Genomic DNA, 14,431 nt, shown 5'->3' on the forward strand with positions numbered 1-14,431 from the left:
CTCTGGCGGTGCGATGAACAGGAAACCGGGCCGGCTGGAGCTTTATTATTAAAGAGAGATGAAAACAGCTGCACATTATGCCGCGGCACTCGCAGCAGCCTTTCCAAACAGACGTTCCCCGCAAGACGAGCGCCACTTGACCGCATAAACTGCTGCAGCATCCACATTTCACCAGCTGGGCACAATCCCCCCGGGCACAAACCTGTTGATTTTGACCTTCTCAATCACGGACCCTCAAATTGACTTCTCATTAGCCGCTTCACTCCCCTGACCCACCGGGACCTCTTACTTACTCTGTGAATTTGAGGATTGGGGGAGGGGATTCGTTTTATTTAATTCTGGCCAAGATCCTGAACCAGGATGGAGGACTACAAGTCCCAGCATGGACTGTTTAGCAGAAATCCAGGAGAAATCACAACAGATGGCTCTTTTTTTTTTTAAAAAAAAGGCTCCCGATAAACCTGCCTAACCATGGCATGGCCAGGTTCTTCTGAAAATGCTAGTAGACTGGCTGTCATGTCTGACTTTCCCAACCTGCCCACTTGTTCCAAGAAGGTGACTCGGGAAGAATTGAAGCCAGAGGATCAGGATGGGAGTCAGAAGGAGGTCAGTATTGGCAGACCCTGAGTTTCTCTGATAACAGGTTTATATCCAGCAACAGCGACATTACAACTAACTGACACCTTACCAGTTTGGGTTCAGTTAGGTGTCAGGTACTTAGGTTAAGTTGGATGTAGGACACCAAGGTTAGGTTGGGTTGGGTGTAAGGTACTCAAGTTGGGTTGGGTAGAGTATCCAGGTGGGTTTGGGTGTAAAGTATCCTGTTTGGTTTGGGTATAGGGTACCCAGGATAGGTTGGATGTAGGGTATTGAAGATGGTTTTGGTTGAGTGTAGGGTACCTGGGTTGTGTTAATGTGGATCTAGGGTACCCAGGTTAAGCTGAGTTGGGAGTAGGGTTCCAAAGCTGGGTTGGGTTAATTTGGGTGTAGGGAACCCCAAAAAGGTACCCAGGATGGGATGGGTGTAAGGTACCCAGGCTGGGCTGGGTGTAGGGTACCCAGGATGGGTTGGGTGTAGGGTACCCAGGATGGGTTGGGTGTAAGGTACCCAGGATGGGTTGGGTGTAGGGTACCCAGGATGGGTTAGGTGTAAGGTACCCAGGATGGGTTGGGTGTAGGGTACCCAGGATGGGTTGGGTGTAGGGTACCCAGGATGGGTTGGGTGTAGGGTACCCAGGATGGGTTGGGTGTAGGGTACCCAGGATGGGTTGGGTGTAGGGTACCCAGGATGGGTTGGGTGTAGGGTACCCAGGATGGGTTGGGTGTAGCGTACCCAGGATGGGTTGGGTGTAAGGTACCCAGGATGGGTTGGGTGTAAGGTACCCAGGATGGGTTGGGTGTAAGGTACCCAGGATGGGTTGGGTGTAAGGTACCCAGGATGGGTTGGGTGTAGGGTACCCAGGATGGGTTGGGTGTAGGGTACCCAGGATGGGTTGGGTGTAAGATACCAGGATGGGTTGGGTGTAAGGTACCCAGGATGGGTTGGGTGTAAGGTACCCAGGATGGGTTGGGTGTAAGGTACACAGGATGGGTTGGGTGTAGGGTACCCAGGATGGGTTGGGTGTAAGGTACCCAGGATGGGTTGGGTGTAGGGTACCCAGGATGGGTTGGGTGTAGGGTACCCAGGATGGGTTGCGTGTAAGGTACCCAGGATGGGTTGGGTGTAGGGTACCCAGGATGGGTTGGGTGTAGGGTACCCAGGATGGGTTGGGTGTAAGGTACCCAGGATGGGTTGGGTGTAGGGCACTGAGGTTGGTTTGGGTCGGTTGTAGAGTCACAGGATGGGTTAAGTTGGGAGTTGGGGGTTCCCAGGCTGGTTTTGGGTCTATGGAAAATGGCATTGCCATAAATATCATAAATCATAACATTTACAAAACAAATAGAACCTGTTTGGACCATAAACACGGGGAGCTGGGCTGATTTCAGACTGGTGGTCTCCCGGAAGGTCTATATGGGGACCGGCGGTGTGACTCTCTCAGCGCTGACTCAGCTTCCCCTCTCATTCCTAGGTAGCGGCTCTGCACACCATCTGATAAATAAAGCTTCCATCTTCTGTTCGGTGCCCACAGATAAGTCATCTCGGGACATTCGCACGCAGAAAGGTGACAAATCACAAAGGCGAAGATGGCGCCATGATAAGGTCAGAGGTGAAGGAGTCCGGACTAAAAGTGTTCACAGGCCGATCGCTGAGTGCAAGATTAATCTGCTTATAGTTTACCTTCCCTGCCCCCCCCCCCCCCATCAACATTTTTCAATAAAATCTATTTTCATTACACACCTTATCTTATTTCCAGCCATAATCTCTGAGCATGTCTATGCACTACAGGCAGATCATGGCTGGTGGGAGGGGCTTCCTGACATCACAACAATGCCCCCCCCCCCCCCGGCCTCAGTACTCCTCTTAGGATCCTACTGCCATCATTATTAACTGTAATACTGTACACCTTCTGCCCCCCACCCCCACGTGGACTGAGAAGTTGGGGGGGGGGGGTAGAAAGTAAGAGGGTAGTTCTGATTGGACTGAGAAGTGGGGGGGGGAGTAGAAGGTAGAGGATAGTCCTAGTCCTGATTGGACTGAGAAGTTTGGGGGGGGTAGAAGGTAAAGGGTAGTCCTGATTGGACTGAGAAGTTGGGCGGGGGGGGTACAAGGTAGAGGGTAGTTCTGATTGGACTGAGAAGTTGGGGGGGGGGGGTAGAAGGTAGTTCTGATTGGACTGAGAAGTTGGGGGGGGGTAGAAGGTAGAGGGTAGTCGTGATTGGAATGAGAAGTTGGGGGGGGTAGAAGGTAGGAGGGTAGTCCTGATTGGACTGAGAAGTTGGGGGGGAGGGGTAGAAGGTAAAGGGTAGTCCTGATTGGACTGAGAAGTTGGGGGGGGGGTAGAAGGAAGAGGGTAGTTCTGATTCGACTGAGAAGTGTGTGGGGGGGGGTAGAGGGTAGGTCTGATTGGACTGAGAAGTTGGGGGGGGGGGTAGAAGGAAGAGGGTAGTTGTGATTGGACTGATAAGTGGGGGGTGGGGGTAGAAGGTAGAGGATAGTCCTGATTGGACTGAGAAGTTGGGGGGGGGGGTAGAAGGTAAAGGGTAGTCCTGATTGGACTGAGAAGTTGGGGGGGTAGAAAGTAGGAGGGTAGTCCTGATTGGACCGAGAAGTTGGGGGGTAGAAGGTAGAGGGTAGTCCTGATTGGACTGAGAAGTTGGGGGGGGGCTAGAAGGAAGAGGGTAGTCCTGATTGGACTGAGAAGTTGGGGGGGGGGGGAGAGGGTAGTTGTGATTGGACTGAGAAGTTGGGGGGGGGTAGAAGGTAGAGGGTAGTCCTGATTGGACTGAGAAGTTGGGGGGGGGGAGGTAGAAGGTAGAGGGTAGTCCTGATTGGACTGAGAAGTTGGGGGGGGTAGAAGGTAGAGGGTAGTCCTGATTGGACTGAGAAGTTGGGGGGGGGGAGGTAGAAGGTAGAGGGTAGTCCTGATTGGACTGAGAAGTTGGGGGGGGGTAGAAGGTAGAGGGTAGTCCTGATTGGACTGAGAAGTTGGGGGGGGGGTGTAGAAGGTAGAGGGTAGTTGTGATTGGACTGAGAAGTTGGGAGGTAGAAGGTAGAGGGTAGTCCTGATTGGACTGAGAAGTTGGGGGGGGGGTAGAAGGTAGAGGGTAGTCCTGATTGGACTGAGAAGGTGGGGGGGGGGGGTAGAAGGTAGAGGGTAGTCCTGATTGGACTGAGAAGTTGGGGGGGGGGGGGAAGAAGGTAGAGGGTAGTCCTGATTGGACTGAGAAGTTGGGGGGGGGGGGTAGAAGGTAGAGGGTAGTCCTGATTGGACTGAGAAGTCGGGGGGGGGGGGGGGTAGAGGGTAGTTCTTATTGGACTGAGAAGTTGGAGGGGGGGGATTAGAAGGTAGAGGGTAGTCCTGATTGGACTGAGAAGTTGGGGGGGGGGGGGGGGGGAGTAGAAGGTAGAGGGTAGTCCTGATTGGACTGAGAAGTTGGGGGGGGGGGTAGAAGGTAGAGGGTAGTCCTGATTGGACTGAGAAGTGGGGGGGGGATGAAGGTAGAGGGTGGTACCCCCCCGCATGGCTCCGCCTCTGCTCTCCTCATCTATTATAACTTTGTAACAATCTCCTCCAATCACGTCCTGTACAGCAGAGATGGCGGGAATCTTCCGGAATCTGAGGGTCACATGACCCGCCGCGGCGCCCGGATCTACTGTCAGCAGCATCTGGTCAGCGTCACCTTCCGAGCCGAATCGTTTTATGGTCGATTTCTTTATTTTTTTTATTTTTTGGGGGGGGGAAACAAACTGGCATTGATGGGAGGGAGGCGCCGGTGCGTTGCCAGGGCGATCGTCGCTGCCAGCCCGCGACATCCAACGCCAGCTGTTGTTATCTGAGCCGCGCTCCCTAATGAGGCGCCTGTCAAGGGTTAACCGTCTCCGGTGTCGTACAGCTGGACGCGGGCTGTGCGGATCTTCCACGCCAACCGTGGCAGATAAGAGTGAAACGATCGAAAAAAATAAACGACCATCCAGAACCGCGTCAGGCGCCCCCCCCAACGTGCCCAACTGCTCCGCCTACAAGGCGTTTATCGCCAACACAACACGAGTTTCGCCAACACAACACATGCCAGTCATCCCGGTGTTTCCAGGTGGCGTCGCCATGGTGACCCACGTTCTAATCCCCGCCCCCCCAGCCATCGATCCCCCACACACACGCTGGTCTGGCGCGCCGCGGCGCCGCGCTCACCCTCTTGTTCCGTCCTCGTCATTTCCTCCAGTTTCTTCTGTTTCAGGGTGTCCACCACGTCGGCCAGGCTGCCTTTGCGTCTCTCTGGCGTCCCGAAGTTAACACTGGTCATCAGATCTTGGCGATCGCGCGCTCCTTCGTCAGGCTTGTGTGGTGAGGTAGGCGTGGTTCGGAAGGAATAGAGGGAGCGCAGTTTATTGCTGTCTGAGTCCTGCGGAGACAAAAAAAAAACATCGCCGTTAGCCTACGAGCGCCGAAAAAAAAGAACGCACAATTCAGCAACAATGTAACAACGTACAGGGCAACATTGGAGCCGTTCTATCACTATTACCATACCCAGCATTTACCCTCTTCCCAGTCTGAGCTCTGACTGCTCTCATCAGGTGGGCAGAAGGGGGCGGCTGCCTTGGGGCACTTTGGTGAGGTGGGTAGGGGGCACCTCAAGGAGATAGGGGGGGGGGATTTGTGTTGGGAGGTGGAATTTGGGGGTAGCAGAGGATAGGAATTGTTCTAGGAGGGGAAAGTTGGGGGGGGGGGTAGGAATGGTGATTTGATGGGATCTGGGTTGGGGGGGGGGGGGATTTGTGCTAAAAGAGGCGATATGGTGGGGGGGGGGTCTGTGCTAGGAGCATTTCTACTAGGCGGGGGATTTGGAGCGGGGGGAGATCTGTGCTAGGAGGGTTTGTGCTGGGAGGGGGGATTCGGAGTGAGGGGGAGAGGATTTGTGATTGGAGGGGGGATTCAGAGTGGGGTCCCTGATTTGAGGAGGGGAGACTCTTGGGACCTTGATGTAAGGGAGGACTCTCGGGACCCTGATTTAAGGGGAGGGGCTTTGGGGGACCCTGATGTAAGGGGGGGTTATGGGGTCTCTGATGTAAGGATGAACTCTGGGGACCCTTATTTAAGGAGGGGAACTCTTGAGACCCTGATGTAAGAGGAGGCAATGACTCTGGGGACCCTGATGAAAGGAGAAGGGACACTGGGGACCCTGATGTTAGGAACCCTAATGAAAGGGAATGAACTCTAGGGACCATGATGAAAATGGGTTTGGGGGGACCCTGATGTAAGGGGGGTTCCGTGGATCCTGATGTAAGGGGGGCTCTGGGGACCCCAGTGTAAGGGGATCTTAATGAAAGGGGGACTCTGATCTAAGGGGGAACTCTGGGGTCCCTGATTTAAGGAGAGGAGGCTCTGGGGGTCATGATGTAAGGGGGGGATTCTAGGGACCCTGATTTAAGGAGAAGAGACTCTTGGGACCTTGATGCAAGGGGGCGATGACTCCGGGGACACTGATGAAAAGAAGAGGGACTGTGGGGACCCTGATGTAAAAGGGTGTGACTTTGGGGGTCTTAATGAAAGGACGAATTTGATGTAAGGGGGAACTCTGGGGTCCCTGATTTAAGGAAGGGAGACTCTGTGGAACATGATGTGGGGGGGGGAACTCTGGGGACCCTGATTTAAGGAAAGGAGACTCTGGGGCCATGATGTGGGGGGGGAACTCTGGGGACCCTGATTTAAGGAAGGGAGACTCTGGGGACCATAATGTGGGGGGGGGGAACTCTGGGGATCCTGATTTAAGGAGAAGGGACTCTTGGGGCCCCAATGTAAGAAAATTTGGGGTCCCTAATGAGAGGGGTAAACTCTGATGAAAAGAAGTCGGGCCCGGGGGGGGGGGGGGGGGGCCTAAAGCTGTGTAAAGGGGCCCCAGAATTTCCAATGGCTGCCCAAACAAACACATGCTGCTGAGCCTCCATGATGGAAAGGGGCGGGGCCAGGGCCAGTCAGGTTGAGGAGGGCTGGATGATGCTGGACGGGCTCTCACTGAGAAACTCACAGTGTGCGGTGAAATCAGAGGGAGGAGCCGCTACAACGGACATCAGCTTAACAACCAGCGCAGTGGGCGGGACGAGGATAGAAGGGGGAGGGGCAGAGTTCAGATTTAAAAATAAAAGATAATAATAATCGGCCACAGAAATGTACAACCAATAAAAAAATGTAAATAAAAAGAATCCGGCAAATCGCACAACCAAAACCGGCGCCGTCAGCGTTAAAAGCGGCGCGCAGGACGGGTTGCAGGATTTGGGGGCTCTGCCAACCCCCCCCCCCCCCCCCGAGCGTCGCGCACCCCCCCCCCCCCCCCCCCCCCCCGCGCTCGCTCTGTTTTGCAGTGGCAAGTGTTTCATGAGGACCCCAGAGAACGGTGGAGTGTTTGATGTAGAGCGCTATGCAAATCAGACAACTTTGATCACTTCCATTCACCATCAATTAAGAAGGACGAGAGAAAAAAAAGATCAAATTAAAAGCGTCTTCTGCTGCTAATAGTCGTCTCTCTCCAAGAAACGCGCCGAAGATTGGAAATGATAATCAGCTTTTGTGTGGCGCCTTTCCGATGAATATTAAGAGACAACTTTTCTTTTCTCTTATTAACGCTTTTATCCCAAAATATAAATGTTTGAAGAATGGCGGCGGATCTGAAGGAGAAGCGCGATATTTACTCGCCGCGTGTGTGTAAAAAGCGGGCCGGCCGTCCCGGGAATTGTAGGCGGACGAGGCGCGGGAGACGACACGCGTAGGGAAGGAGGGGGGGGGGGTTAGTTTACACAACGGAGTCTGAATTGATCATCTAATTGGCCGAACAAATTACATCAGATGAATCAAAGCTGAACATCGCAACGCGTTTGTTTTTCCCGGATTTCGGTGATTATTTTCTGCAGATTCACAAAACTGATACGGAATGTATGGCAGCGTTCTGGATCTGAGCCGAGTCTGAGGGGGGTAGGGGGCGTGTGAATATTTTCGGCCATGGCACCAATTCTTATGCCGCGTACGCACGATCGGAAATTCCGGCAAGAAAAGTTCCCACCGTGTGTAGGCTCCATCGGACTTTTGAAAAAATTTGAGCGCTGGTTCTCAATTTTTTCGACAAGAAAAGTTCTTGACGGAAATTCCGATCGTCTGTACGCAATTCCGACGCACAAAAAAAAGCACACATGCTCGTTATCAATTTGACGCATGATCGGAATCATTAAACGTAATTTTTTCTCGGCTCATCGTAGTGCTGTACGTCACCGCGTTCTTCACGATCGGAATTTGATGTGACCACGTGTAGGCCCCACGTTGGGCGCCAAAATGTTCTGGATCGGAACAAACTGTCCGGTTTTTTGGTATCTGCTTCCTGGCCAAATCTGAGAAGAGGTGAATAATTGCGTGCACCATTGATTTCGAAACTCAACTGACCAAAACCTTCAATGTCACCTCATGTTCCTACAGAAAATAACTTTCTTTCCCGAGAATCTTCTTTTCTTTCCGGAGAATCTTCTTTTCTTTCCGGAGAATCTTTTTTTCTTTCCCGGGAATCTTCTTTTCTTTCCCGAGAATCTTCTTTTCTTTCCCGGGAATCTTCTTTTCTTTCCCGGGAATCTTCTTTTCTTTCCTGAGAATCTTCTTTTCTTTCCTGAGAATCTTCTTTTCTTTCCTGAGAATCTTCTTTTCTTTCCTGAGAATCTTCTTTTCTTTCCCGAGAATCTTCTTTTCTTTCCCGAGAATCTTCTTTTCTTTCCCGGGAATCTTCTTTTCTTTCCGGGAATCTTCTTTTCTTTCCTGAGAATCTTCTTTTCTTTCCTGAGAATCTTCTTTTCTTTCCCGAGAATCTTCTTTTCTTTCCCGGGAATCTTCTTTTCTTTCCCGAGAATCTTCTTTTCTTTCCTGAGAATCTTCTTTTCTTTCCGGGAATCTTCTTTTCTTTCCGGGAATATTCTTTTCTTTCCCGGAATCTTCTTTTCGTTCCCGAGAATCTTCTTTTCGTTCCCGAGAATCTTCTTTTCTTTCTGAGAATCTTCTTTTCTTTCCAGGAATCTTCTTTTCTTTCCGGGAATTTTCTTTTATTTCCGGGAATTTTCTTTTCTTGCACAAGCGCATTTCTTTTCCGATTACATTTCTCGCACGATTCTCCCATCATTAATTAGAAAATTGTTTTGTTTTTCCAAAAATTTCCAACATATCCGATTATTAATATTCGATGGCGGCACGAAAATCGCCTGTTGCTGCAGCCCCACGAATGGTGCGAAATACGAATGAAAATTCTTTCAAAATTTGACCCATTAGAGAGCGCATTCGGTTGTGGCGCCAGATGTCGGGACAACCGGAAAATGGAGTTTTAGTTCTAAGTGGAGATGATGGGAACTCCAGAGAAACCTTCACATCACTCTTCACTTTACTAACCCTAATGCAATCCTCCCGTCCTGGAGTTCTCGCGTCCAACTATTAGTGGTCTCTCCACAAATCTGCCCTTTATGGAAGAGTGACAAGAAGAAAGACATTGGAGAAAGAAAGACATAAGAAGTCCGGTTTGTAGTTTGTGAGAAGCCATGTGGGGGAGGGGACACAGCAAACATGTGTTGTCCAGCACACACTGCAGCTGTGATAAAGTCAGACTTAGCTCCGCCTGCTTTCTCTGTAACCCCCCCCCCCCCCGCCAGATTCCAGAGATCTCCTCACATGGGCAATGAGCAGGTCAATGTCCCAAATCCATCCAATCAGTGTCGCACATCCAAGGTAGGTGTGAATCTGATTGGTGGCACTTCCTTCTGTATGTTGGAGAAAGGGAGGAGACTGAAAGGGGTGTGTCTGGGAACGCCTTTCCAGCATCATAAACTGGGGTTCCCAGGTCACCGACTGAAGGGGGTTGGGTGGGCGGGGTGTTCTAGGAATGTCTGTACCCCAAGCCGGTCATCTGAACCCCAAGCCGGCCATCTGTACCCCAAGCTGGCCATCCGTACCCCAAGCCGGTCATCCGTACCCCAAGCCGGTCATCCGTACCCCAAGCCGGTCATCCGTACCCCAAGCCGGTCATCCGTACCCCAAGCCGGCCATCTGTACCCCAAGCCGGCCATCTGTACCCCAAGCCGGCCATCTGTACCCCAAGCCGGTCATCTGAACCCCAAGCCGGTCATCTGTACCCCAAGCCGGCCATCTGTACCCCAAGCCGGCCATCTGTACCCCAAGCCGGTCATCTTTACCTCTATCTGGTTGTCTGTACCCCAAGCCGGAGGGTGGAGCTCCCTATATGCACCTAAAAGCTTATTTAAATTAGGATACTTTAGCCCCACCCACCAAGACCCGCCCACCAGATAGACAGCGAGCCCCAGGACTGACCATTCTATGCTGTGACATCATACTGTCCCAGTCAACGTCGGTCTGCATGCTTGTGACGAGGGTGGAGAGCTCCTCGGGGTGAGGTTTGTTGTGTAGGAGGGAGTGCAGCGGCAGGTGGGGGAGGTGGTGCATTTCATCGTTGTCGTCATTCTCCCTGGAGGCCAGCTCTCCGGTCATCTCCTCCTCCCCATCCGCTTTACAGGTGAATGGAGAGGTGGCCGGCTTGGACGACATCCTCCTGGAAACGAGACAAGATGGAGTCAGTGCGGCCAAGCAGGAAATCAGCGGCAAAAAACATCATCAATGTGCCAAAGCGAGGGGCGTGTCTATGGAACATAATGGGGGGATTTCCTGCAAGTTTGTGTCTCTGCCCCTCCCACAATGTGGAGGTTTCCTGCAAGTTTGTGTATCTGCCCCTCCCACAATGGGGGGATTTCCTGCAGTAGTTTGTGTCTCTGCCCCTCCCACAATGGTGAGATTTCCCCCAGTAGTTTGTGTCTCTGCCCCTCCCACAATGGTGAGATTTCCCTGCAGTAGTTTGTGTCTCTGCCCCTCCCACAATGGGGAGATTTCCTGCAGTAGTTTGTGTCTCTGCCCCTCCCACAATGGGGAGAATTCCTGCAGTAGTTTGTGTCTCTGCCCCTCCCACAATGAGGAGATTTCCCTGCAGTAGTTTGTGTCTCTGCCCCTCCCACAATGGGGAGATTTCCTGCAGTAGTTTGTGTCTCTGCCCCTCCCACAATGGGGAGATTTCCTGCAGTAGTTTGTGTCTCTGCCCCTCCCACAATGGTGAGATTTCCCCCAGTAGTTTGTGTCTCTGCCCCTCCCACAATGGTGAGATTTCCCTGCAGTAGTTTGTGTCTCTGCCCCTCCCACAATGGGGAGATTTCCTGCAGTAGTTTGTGTCTCTGCCCCTCCCACAATGGGGAGAATTCCTGCAGTAGTTTGTGTCTCTGCCCCTCCCACAATGAGGAGATTTCCCTGCAGTAGTTTGTGTCTCTGCCCCTCCCACAATGGGGAGATTTCCTGCAGTAGTTTGTGTCTCTGCCCCTCCCACAATGGGGAGATTTCCTGCAGTAGTTTGTGTCTCTGCCCCTCCCACAATGGGGAGATTCCCTGCAGTAGTTTGTGTCTCTGCCCCTCCCACAATGGGGAGATTTCCTGCAGTAGTTTGTGTCTCTGCCCCTCCCACAATGGGGAGATTTCCTGCAGTAGTTTGTGTCTCTGCCCCTCCCACAATGAGGAGATTTCCCTGCAATAGTTTGTGTCTCTGCCCCTCCCACAATGGGGAGATTTCCTGCAGTAGTTTGTGTCTCTGCCCCTCCCACAATGAGGAGATTTCCCTGCAGTAGTTTGTGTGTCTGCCCCTCCCACAATGGGGAGATTTCCTGCAGTAGTTTGTGTCTCTGCCCCTCCCACAATGGGGAGATTTCCTGCAGTAGTTTGTGTCTCTGCCCCTCCCACAATGAGGAGATTTCCCTGCAGTAGTTTGTGTCTCTGCCCCTCCCACAAGCAGGCAGTCAAAGATTCTGTTGGGGGATCTCACCATTGGATTTCATTTGTTAGAAATCACACAAAACTAAGCTGGGGGTTGGGGGGGGGGGTTGTCCTTTAAGTCCTGTCTCGCACTGGAATCTGGCAGGGAGAACATCTCACACTTGGCCCTCCATATAAGATTCTACTTCACAAGCGTCACGCCGACATCTACAGATTAACCCTCGCCGTGCTGGGAGAAGCGCCGGCCGCCCTCGCTCCGCGCAGACCTTCCCCCAACGCGTTGTGCTTTAATATCGGTATTTAATAGAACATTCGGTGCAGAAAACTATCAAAGACTTTCAGCCCGGCGAACGCGAAGCCTAATTTCTGTTTTTTTCTCGGCGCACTTCTTCAATTAATCATAATTTGTTGGTTTGAAAAAAAAAGAAAAAGAAAAAAAAAAATCAAAAAAATCTCCTTTCAATAATTGATGTCATTTTCCTGCATTAATCCTCTTCCACATCAATGCGTTTCCAGCCTTATACTTATTGTCAGGGGAACGCATAAAAGCGCATTTCGTCTTATTTTATTGATTACAACAGCGCTTTATTTCACAGCCGATGCATTAATAACACCGACTCAAAAAAAGGGGGAAAAAAAGAAACACTTTAAATTTTAAAACAGGTTTCCATGTTGGCGTCTTCAAATGTTTTATTTAAACGCCAGAAAACTCATTAGTAAAAATTACCGCCAATTCACAAGCAGATCCCAAGATGGCGGACGAGGAACGCCCAAATCTCACGCCGGATTTCAGTCTTCTGCCGTATCTCATCGGGTGACGGCCGCCATAGGTGCGCGGCGTATTTCCGCGTCGGTCTAAGGGAACATAGGTGCGCGGCGGATGTCCGTGGCGGTCTAAGGGAACATAGGTGCGCAGCGGCGGATGTCCGCGGCGGTCTAAGGGAACATAGGTGCGCAGCGGCGGATGTCCGCGGCGGTCTAAGGGAACATAGGTGTGCGGCGGATGTCCGCGGCGGTCTAAGGGAACATAGGTGTGCGGTGGATGTCTGTGGCGGTCTAAGGGAACATAGGTGGGCGGCGTATGTCTGCGGCGGTCTAAGGGAACATAGGTGCGCAGCGGCGGATGTCCGCGGCGGTCTAAGGGAAGATAGGTGGGCGGCGGATGTCCGTGGCGGTCTAAGGGAACATAGGTGTGCGGCGGATGTCCGTGGCGGTCTAAGGGAACATAGGTGCGCGGCGGATGTCCGCGGCGGTCTAAGGGAACATAGGTGCGCAGCGCCGGATGTCCGCGGCGGTCTAAGGGAACATAGGTGGGCGGCGGATGTCCGCGGCGGTCTACGGGAACATAGGTGGGCGGCGGATGTGCGCGGCGGTCTAAGGGAACATAGGTGCGCGGCGGTCTAAGGGAACATAGGTGCGCGGCGGTCTAAGGGAACATAGGTGCGCGGCGGTCTAAGGGAACATAGGTGCGCGGCGGTCTAAGGGAACATAGGTGCGCGGCGGTCTAAGGGAACATAGATGGGCGGCGGATGTCCGTGGCGGTCTAAGGGAACATAGGTGGGCGGCGGATGTCCGCGGCGGTCTAAGGGAACATAGGTGCGCAGCGGCGGATGTCCGCGGCGGTCTAAGGGAACATAGATGGGCGGCGGATGTCCGTGGCGGTCTAAGGGAACATAGGTGTGCGGCGGATGTCCGTGGCGGTCTAAGGGAACATAGGTGCACAGCGGCGGATGTCCGTGGCGGTCTAAGGGAAGATAGGTGTGCGGCGGATGTCCGCGGCGGTCTAAGGGAACATAGGTGGGCGGCGGATGTCCGCGGCGGTCTAAGGGAACATAGGTGTGCGGCGGATGTCCGCGGCGGTCTAAGGGAACATAGGTGCACAGCGGCGGATGTCCGTGGCGGTCTAAGGGAAGATAGGTGTGCGGCGGATGTCCGTGGCGGTCTAAGGGAAGATAGGTGTGCGGCGGATGTCCGCGGCGGTCTAAGGGAACATAGGTGTGCGGCGGATGTCCGCGGCGGTCTAAGGGAACATAGGTGCGCAGCGGCGGATGTCCGCGGCGGTCTAAGGGAACATAGGTGGGCGGCGGATGTCCGCGGCGGTCTAAGGGAACGCCAGACAATCGTTTATTTTGACCCTCAAGCGTCAAAAACACCAACATCACATTGCGCTCACATGCGTTTTTGTGTACGAGTAAGAATGCAGCATGCCCATGTTTGGGGCACATGGGCAAAAATCTTTTTTTTGTATTTCTTCGCATGAAATCGATCGACGCCCCCGGTGTGAATGAGCCCCAAAATTCAAACTGAAATCAGCGGTTGGGCCCCCCCCCACACCTGTCCTGGTTAGCATCATGACGCATTTTCCCGCACCGCACTGAAGCTTTTTCTCTCTGTAATTGTCTCTACAAAAATGGAAATTACTATTTTGCTACTGAGATTTTTGTATTTGAAAAAAAAATGAATAAACTTAAAATAAATAAAAAAAAAGCTGCGATCTGCATCGGGCGTCATTGTTAAAATGACTCTCCAAAATGCAGGTCGCAAAACGCAGCACATTTTTCTGCACAGGATCACAAGGTTGATGTGTGCTTTTTAAAAAAAAAAAAGTAGTAGTGCATGCGCTTATTTGACGCGATCCGGTGCAATTTCAGCCCATTCTAATGATTGCGCGGAATTTCTACTGCACCTGGATTGCAAGTGAAACGCAAACCAGAGGGCACAGCATGTTTCTGCGCCATTCATGGCGTGAACCGGCCCTAAAGCAATTTTTTTATATAATAGCATAAGAATAAAAATATATTTTTAATAATACATTTTTTTAATAATAATAGTATAAAATAATAATATTAATAATAATAATAATAATAATAATATGAATATAAAATAGTATTAATTATAATAGCAACAAAATAAAAATAACAAAATATATTATCAATAATAATAATAATAATAATTTATATTATTCATAATAATAACAATAAATAATATGA

At 51.7% G+C, this 14,431-nt stretch overlaps 1 protein-coding gene across 1 annotated transcript in view; it reads right to left on the reverse strand.

Moving 5' to 3' along the window:
- The window catches only part of SOX6 (SRY-box transcription factor 6), a 326,771-nt gene that overhangs the window by 199,704 nt on the left and 112,636 nt on the right, over positions 1 to 14,431 (reverse strand). The window contains exons 3-4 of the mRNA XM_040328672.1: positions 9,945 to 10,182; positions 4,791 to 5,001 (exon numbers count right to left, since the gene is read on the reverse strand). Of these exons, the coding sequence (XP_040184606.1) occupies positions 4,791 to 5,001; positions 9,945 to 10,182 (449 nt within the window). The remainder of the gene's footprint in view (positions 1 to 4,790; positions 5,002 to 9,944; positions 10,183 to 14,431) is intronic.

The sequence above is a fragment of the Rana temporaria genome, chromosome 11, assembly GCF_905171775.1.
Source record: "Rana temporaria chromosome 11, aRanTem1.1, whole genome shotgun sequence".
Taxonomy (NCBI): Eukaryota; Metazoa; Chordata; class Amphibia; order Anura; family Ranidae; genus Rana; species Rana temporaria.